The 8,927-nt window shown below is 41.9% G+C and overlaps 1 protein-coding gene across 1 annotated transcript; it reads left to right on the forward strand.

Moving 5' to 3' along the window:
- The first annotated feature begins 7,752 nt into the window (after nucleotides 1–7,752).
- LOC130024292 (olfactory receptor 151-like) lies at nucleotides 7,753–8,676 on the forward strand. The gene has a single exon (XM_056114996.1). It carries the CDS (start codon nucleotides 7,753–7,755, stop codon nucleotides 8,674–8,676), a length of 924 nt encoding a protein of 307 aa, XP_055970971.1.
- Nucleotides 8,677–8,927: the final 251 nt, after the last annotated feature.

Below are 8,927 nucleotides of genomic sequence, written 5' to 3' on the forward strand. Positions count from 1 at the left end.
GGAGGTCGGAACTCCGGATTCTTTCTCTCATTTGAATGAAACATGATATTCCAAGCATAGCTCTTTCAATTCCTCTTGGGGAGACCCGAATACCGTTCTCATCCTGTTTGCGTAGGGCCCAGGTCTCTGAGGCATATGTTAATGCAGGAAGAACAGTGGAATCAAAGAGATTTGCCTGGAGCCAGAGGTTCTTCATCCTCTTAGCTATTTCTTCCATGCTCTTGAATGCGTTCCAAGCCGCTCTCTTCCTCCTGCCCAGCTCGGGTGTCAGGTCATTTGTCATGTTGACTTCTCGACCTATGTACACATAGCTGTTGCATTTGAAGATGGTCGTTCCGTTGAGAGCAAATGGGGCGTCAGGAACGAGGCTGTTTCTCATAAACATTGTCTTCATAAGATTCAGCTGTGGTCCGACCTTTCCACACTCAAGGTCGAAGTCGGCCAGCATTTGTGCCACTTGGCTAATGTTTGGTGTTATTAAAACAATGTCATCAGCAAAGTGGAGGTGGTGTAGTTGCCAACCATCTGTCTTCACTCCCATTCCTTCCCATTCCAGTCATCGCATGATGTTCTTGAGGGTGGCACTGAAGAGTTTTGGTGAAATGGTATCACCCTGCTGAACCCCTCTCTTGACATCAATGATTACTTCTTTGTAGAATGGTGAGATCCTGGTAGTGAATCCATAATACAGCTCATCCTGATGTACTGGGTTTGAATGACCTGATTGGCTAGGGCATTAATTATATGTATATATATGGGAAATTCATATATATGTATATATATATGTAAATTCAAAAAAACAGCAATAGTCTATCTCTCCCACCGCCCACATTTGTTATTCTCAGGCCAGTTCCCCCATCCCGGGGAGGTTGATGGCGATGGGTATGCGAAGGAAGGAAACGAGGGCCAGGTGGTTGGTCTTAGTTGCAGTTTATTCCAATCCTCTCTCCATCCACTCCTGTCTCTCTCCTCTGCCTTACTACTTCATTCTCCTTCTCAATCCCCCTTTATTCTCCTTCTGGCTCTGGAATATGGATCCCATTTCTCCTTCTCCTTCTGGAGTCTCAATCCAGATCCCCCAGCCCACTCTTAACAGTTGCGTTAAATCCCAAAGCATGAGTGGTTGGGGCCTACACATAGGTGTGGTCACAATCAATAGGGGTAAAGTTCTTTCCCTCAGGGAAAGCCGCTTCTAGGACAGATTATCATTAGCAGGTCGACCCACCCTAGAGTGGCATCCCCTGGGTGTGTTTCTCCTTTCCTTGTCCAACATACATAATATAAATCATTTTGCATGGATACAGTAAGAAATACATTAAGCTTATAGAATTGCTCTCCTAGGGCCATCTCAATCTCAGACTGCAGTGCTCAGGCCAGATAGTCTTTCCTCTCCCTAGCAGGGTCCTAGTCTCGTCATTACTTTTGGATCATGACAGCATTTGTCTATGATCAAGCTCTTAACTTAATAGTTAAGAATCGTGGCACTTCGGCCTTGCCCACTTCGATGCCAGGGTAGCGCACAGCTTGCCCTGGGTCCATTCAGTCCCTCGTCGGGACCCTGCTTTTGGGGTGTTAGGAACTAAGGGCAACTGAGACTTAAGTCAAGAAAGCAGATGCCTGGGAGTGAATAATATTCAAAGCCAATTAAATCCTAAGTTACAAAGCATAATATTAACTGTCTTCCTGTATCTATACAAAAAGGACATTGCTTTAAAGTAAACTATTCATAAGACATAAGGAGAGGAGAAAGACAATATTTCACTCATACATATAAAATCAAGGATTTCTGAGGAATCTGAACTTACAAGTTAACAGAGTCTGATTAGGGGAAAAAGCTGATTAACTGGTTGGGGAGGAGAGCATAGGGAAGAGTTTACAGAGAAATACAATGGAATTGAAGTGCCTTAGGAGCACTGTAATAAACCTTAGTTCCTTGTGGCAAGGGAGGAAGGACAAACCAATGTCATCCTACATCTCCCCCTTTTCTGTTCACAGCACAAAAATTTGAAATAGAGTAACAATTCCAAACACAAAAGTCTCATTTGTTGTACCAAAACTTCAAATATTCTTTTTATCATTTCTTTCCGTCTCAGCAGAATCAAAGGCCTTCTTTAAATCAATGAACGTTAAACAGAGCGGCATCTTGAACTCCCGAGAAACCTCAATGAGCTTGGTTATCGTGTGGATATGGTCGATGGTGCTGAATCCTTTGCGGAACCCGGCTTGCTCGCATGGTTGTCCTTCATCTAGTGTTCTGCCAATCCTATTTAGGATGACTCGAGTGAACAACTTGTAGATGACAGACAATAGGCAGATCCGGCGATAGTTGCCAATGTCATGGATGTCTCCCTTCTTGAACAGTAGTACGGTCCTGCTGGTTTTCCACTGGGACGGAACCTTGCATTCAGATAGGTAGCGAGTGAAGGGCTGAGCCAGTGTATTGATGCGTACTGACGGCAGGTTCTTCAGGTGTTCAGGTCTGACCTTGTCTGGGCCGGGTGCTGTTTGTTTCTTTACCGACGAAATGGCGTGTCGGATTTCGGAAGGGAGAACTTTGGGAACAACATATCCATCCTGTGGAATTTGGTATGTCGGCAAGTGGACATGGCTATCGAAGAGATTTGAGTAGAAGTCATGGATAATCTTCTCCATTGCTGTTCTGGAGGATGTGATGGATCCATCAGGACGTCGGAGGGCAGTCATCTTGGTCTTATAGTTGGCGAAGGACAGGCGGGCATTACAAATACTTTTCCCGGCTTCTGCCGCATCTACCAGTACTTCTGCTCTTCTCTCTTTGAGGTCTTCCTTGATTGCATCTCTGCACTGCTTTGCTAGCTTGAACATTAGCTTGCGGTTGCCTGAGGCATGCGCCAAACCACGCTGTCGAATTAGCTCAAGAGTTTTCGAAGATAGGCAATTTTTTTTGGCTATCTCTCTCTTGGCGTTCCTCGCACATTCATGGAGGTGCTGAACCAGTCGATCGTATTCCTCATCAATGTTGTCAACAATGGCATCTTCCCATGTTGCCGCAATAGTACCAAAGAGTTCCCAGTTGGTGGTCATTCTGGGAGTTCTCTTTTTGAACTTTGCAGCCCTTTCTCCCCGCTCTGTGAAGTAGAATTTTGCACGGAAAATTCACGGAAGCAGTCATTGAAGCCCTAGCCAATCAGGGTATTCAAGCCCAATACATCAGGATCCTCCGTGAGCTGTATTGCGGATTCACTACCAGGATCTCACCATTCTACAAAGAAGTGATCGTTGATGTCAAGAGAGGGGTGCGGCAGGGTGATACCATTTCACCGAAACTCTTCAGTGCCACCCTCGAGAACATCATGCGACGACTGGAATGGCAAGGAATGGGAGTGAAGATAGATGGTCGGCAACTACACCACCTCCACTTTGCTGATGACATTGTTTTAATAACACCAAACATTAGCCAAGTGGCACAAATGCTGGCCGACTTTGACCGTGAGTGTGGAAAGGTAGGACTACAGCTGAATCTTACGAAGACAATGTTTATGAGAAACAGCCTTGTTCCTGACGCCCCATTTGCTCTCAATGGAACGACCATCTCCGAATGCAACAGCTATGTGTACCTAGGTCGAGAGGTCAACATGACAAATGACCTGGCACCCGAGCTGCGCAGGAGGAAGAGAGCGGCTTGGAACGCCTTCAAGAACGTCGAAGAAATAGCTAAGAGGATGAAGAACCTCTGGCTCCGGGCACATCTCTTTGATTCCACTGTTCTTCCTGCATTAACATATGCCTCAGAGACCTGGGCCCTACGCAAACAAGATGAGAACACTATTCAGGTCTCCCAAAGAAGAATAGAAAGAGCTATGCTTGGAATATCACGTTTCACTCAAATGAGAGAACGAATCCGGAGTTCTGACATCCGTCGACGATCAAGAATCAGGGACGCTGCCTCATTTGCCAATTTCAATCCTTTTATTTATTTTTATCACATTATTATTTCTCATATGTGTTTCTTCCATTTGGTGTCGAAAATTAGATGGGCTGGTCACGTAATGAGATTTAAAGATGACCGTTGGACTAGAGCTGTTACTGATTGGATTCCACGGGATGTCAAAAGACTGCGTGGCCGCCCACCTACCAGATGGTCAGACTTCTTCGTCAAGATCATGAACGATCGGTTTGAGGCCCTTCATGTTCCTGGAGCGAAGAGATGCCATTGGGCTACACTAGCACGCGACAGGGACAAATGGAGACGTTACTGGTGCCCGCTCGAGCAAATCGACGACTAACGGGAAGTTAAGTGATTAAGTGATTAAGTGATCATTTCTTTGTTTTTTTTTATCATTTCTGATTGTACTACTATTTAAAATTTTTTTTAATCTTATGCTTTATGCTTTGCTAACTACTGGTGTTATCATTTCTTTGAGCTCATTGATGCCCTCATCATGATGTCACTAAAAACATTGCATGAGAATCTACTGAACTAGCTGGTGTTTATGTCTTTGGTGATACTGTTGTCATGCATTGAACTTGGTGTGCTTCTACTTGTGTGTGTTTTTTCTGTGTTTTTTCCCTAGTATTCTTGCTGTGTTGGGGTGGTGATGAGACTTTGTAAGTCACCCCCTTCGGAAGATGCTGTGGGGTTAGAGTGAAGGTTACTCTCTTTATTCTTGGCCCATCTTCACAAAATGACAGGAAGAGTAACTGTGAGCAGCGTGCCATTTGATGAATAGATTTGCTGTGCGGCTACATGAGCTGTGGTGTGGGCCGTTCACATGGTGCAGGTTGGGTCTGGAGGCTGTTGGGACCTACCCAATGGGGAAGACTCTGCCTCCTGTTCTGGAATAGGAGCAGTGATGCCAGCAGGAGGCAGAAGGTCCCAGACCAGACTTTCTTGATTGCTCTGTTTAAGGAATCTCTAAGTTGTAGGATGCCTGATTTCTGACTTTGTTCTTTTATTTCAAGAAATAGATGGTTGTGTGTTCTTTTGCCCAGAACTTCCTACATATTTTGTAAATATCCACAAAAGTACTTGCTGAAATTTTTATGGTCAAGCTGGATCCATAAGTATATTAAAATCTATTTATAGAAAACGCATCCAAGAAGAAATGACACCTGAACAGTGTTGGCTCTTCCTCCTCCTATTCGTGGAATGCTAATTTGTCATCATAGACTTCTTTTATTTATTTCTATCACATTCTATAGCTTAGTATATGTAGATCATACCATTTTTTAAGTTTTATAGTTAAGAATTTCCTTTGTTTGTTGATCTTAAGGTTACAGAAGTATGTGTTAAACCTCCACTTACTCAGTCTTTAATGTGAGATAAATTGACTTTTGTATATCAAACTTATGTCTCGCAGGATTGCTGTGACCACTTAGTTCCAGAAGGATTTTAAATTATCTACATAGACAGTCATTTAAATTTGGATCAGAAAATGATATTATCCTACCAATTTCAATCCTTTTATTTATTTTTATCACATTATTATTTCTCATATGTGTTTCTTCCATTTGGTACCAGGGATTAGTCTTTGGGCCTCATACATTTGGGACATATCCTCTACCCTTGACCACATGTCATCTACCTCCAGCACCAGTATAATAGTAAAGGAAGTGTAGAGGCAAGATGTCCTAATGTCTCATTCTTGATCTTATCAGGAAAGCATCTAATTTTATTCCATAAAGTACTATGGAGCTACAGAAGTTACATGTAAACTTGGGAGATAAATTCCTGGTACAATAAATCAAATCCAATAAAAATATACAGAGGAGGGAGGAGACATTGTATGTAGATATAATTGTTCTCATTAGGAACCTTACTCATTATCCCAAGAAAATTCATCTTAATTGGTCTTAGAGGTGGTAAAAAGAACATTGGTGCTGTGAAATTACACTCGTGAAGGGATGGGTGTTGGAACAAAGTATGATTGAAACCCAATCATGAACAGCTTTGTAATGCTCTATCTCATGGTGATTCAATAACAAAAAGTAAATAAAAAACTAAGGGGAAAAAGAACTAGAAATCTAACAGCAGTTGTGAATGTACCATGATTCAAGGAACACAGAGCAGTGGCTGAGACTATATATTGAATAGACGGAGAACAGCCTCATAAAAATTCTTCCTGTCTATTTGATCATTTTCCCGTCATTCCAGAAAGAAGTCATTACCATATTCTGTCCAAAGTTTTCTTCTTGAAAATGCAAATCATGTACATTGGTAATTTCTTTATTCTGAGTGTGTTTTCTGGATGCAGACATAACTTGATAATTGCTTTTTATCTTCTGTAGAGAATTTCCCCCTCTGAGATTATTTCTTGGATGTGGGAATCCTGAGAGAATATTGGAATCACTCATTTCCTTGGAGGTCAAAGTCCTGTGAACATGTATTCCCTTGTCTAGAAAGGGAAGCTCAAAATAAAGGAACGGAAGGGGATGAGATAGCTGTTCACCTTTGTCTCTAAACTTTAGTGCTATAACAGATATTCTAGATTACCCAGCTCCATCCTTTTCAGCTGAAAGAAGAGCAGTAGGGCATTTCCTGAAGAGATACGGTAACTTCATGACACAGCTGGAGCAGAAACACAACTTTGGAGATGGTGAGATGAGGCTTTATTTTTTCTTCATTTCCAGTCACCACCCTTTAATTTCATTCTCTTTTACTCTCTCTCTTCTCTCTTTCTTTCTTTCTTTCTTTCTTTCTTTCTTTCTTTCTTTCTTTCTTTCTTTCTTTCCTTTCTTTCTTTCTTTCCTCTCTTTCTCTCTGTGTTAGCATTGATGATCACTCTAGAACCAAAGCAGCAAGTACGGAGCAGAGAATTCTGGGCTATTTGGCAGAGAGAGTGAGACTATCTCACATTACAAAATAGAAAAATGCCATAAACTTTGAAGATGTTCAACTCCATAGACAGAGTCTGAGTCATCTTTTCCAGTACTTCCCTGTGATCTGGCACATCTAGTAACTTTCTTAGCCTATGATAGCGCTCAACCTCGTTGGTTGACCATACCCTCACAATGCCACGGACGCGGAAGAACTCAGGTTTCACTTTCACAGACGGGGAAAGCTGTCTTTTTTCTTACGTCCTGTTGATTCATCAGATAAAATCATAGTAGAATGCAGTCAAAGTTCCATATGAAGAGAAATAGAAATAGACATAGCCAACCACTGCCAAGAATTCAGGAACCAGAATGAAGTTGAAAAACCACCAAACTTGGAGTTAGTTATGGCCTGAATTTCCCTGGATATCATCCTTGTCTTGTATATGTGAATTTCTTGGCCATTTGCTGCTGGAGAAAATGTCCTTGCTTTATTGGTACCCATGCACAAAAGGTTCTACGAAGCCACAGAATCACTGTTTTGTTATAATAAATCTTTGATGATCTGCCAACACTATGTCATCATAGACAGTTTTAATTGTTGAGTACCTACTGGTTTTCATACAAAAGTAATCTTTGAGGGCACCCAAATGCCAGCTCTTGTTGTCAGATATTTTTGGAGAACATTGAAAACATAGCTTTAAGTATTTTCTTTATTCCTTTGTGTATCTTTTGCTATGTGTTTTATTGCTGCTGTGAAAGATAGTTATATACATAGTTGAATTTTTACACAACTTATAATTAAAATAAATTTAGGTAATGTTAAATACGTTATAAGTGCATGATAATTTTCATTTCTCTCACAATACAAAATATAATCATCAGTCTTAAGAATGTCCCTTTCTTAATTTCTATGGTTTCTCTTTTTTCTAGTCATACATCCCCTGTCTCCTGAAGGAAATGACCAGGTGCAATCACTCCACCGCGACTGAGTTTGTCCTGGAAGGATTAACACACCGGCCAGAACTCCAGCTGCCTCTCTTCTTCCTATTTCTAGGGATCTATGGGGTCACTGTAGTGGGGAACGTGGGGATGATCTTCCTGATCGCTTTCAACTCCAAGCTCCACTCCCCCATGTACTTTTTTCTTGGCAATTTGTCATTTTTAGATCTCTTTTATTCCTCAGTAGTTACCCCCAAACTCCTGGGAAATTTTGTATGGGAGAAAAATGTTATTTCCTACTCTGGGTGCATGACCCAGCTCTTTTTCTTTTGTTTTTTTGCTCTAGGAGAGTGTTTTATGCTCTCTGCTATGGCGTATGACAGATATGTAGCTATCTGCAATCCTTTGCTATACAGTGTCACCATGTCCCCAAAGGTGTGCAATATGTTGGTGATTGGGGTCTATACCATGGGGACATGGGGTGCTTTAGCCCACACAATTGCCATGACTAGGGTTTCTTTCTGTGGGGACAATGTCATTCGCCATTACTTCTGTGACATACTCCCTCTCCTAAAGCTTTCCTGCTCCAGCACCCTTGTCAATGAGAGTCTGGTGATCTATGTGGGTGGATTCAACGTGCTGACATCAACCTCGACCATTATCATCTCTTATGCTTTTATTATTGCTAATGTTATTCGGATCTCTTCTGCTGAGGGCAGGTCCAAAGCCTTTGGTACCTGTGGCTCTCATTTGACTGCAGTCGGGGTCTTTTATGGCTCTGCCATATTTATGTATTTTAAGCCATCCTCCAGCAATATGGCCCAGGAGCAGGTGGCCTCTGTATTTTATACCACAGTGATCCCCATGCTGAATCCTCTGATCTACAGCTTGAGAAATAAGGATGTAAAAAATGTGCTGAGAAACACCTTAGGGAAAAGGTAAAGCCTCACCCGTCTTTGCTGCAGCCCAGAACTGCTTAATGTTATGGGGATTTTGTGATTATGCCTTCTCTCTCTCTCTCTCTCTCTCTCTCTCTCTCTCTCTCTCTCTTTTGAGTGCATAATCTAGAATCTCTTTCAAAGATTTGCTCCATAGTTTTGTTCCCTGCAAAACATTTATCAGATCTTTGTATCTGATGTAGATTTCACAACAGCTCATACCTGCAGAGCAAGCATTTACATTGTATTATGATT

Source organism: Sorex fumeus, unplaced genomic scaffold (assembly GCF_029834395.1).
Source record: "Sorex fumeus unplaced genomic scaffold, SorFum_2.1 ptg000028l, whole genome shotgun sequence".
NCBI classification, from domain to species: Eukaryota; Metazoa; Chordata; class Mammalia; order Eulipotyphla; family Soricidae; genus Sorex; species Sorex fumeus.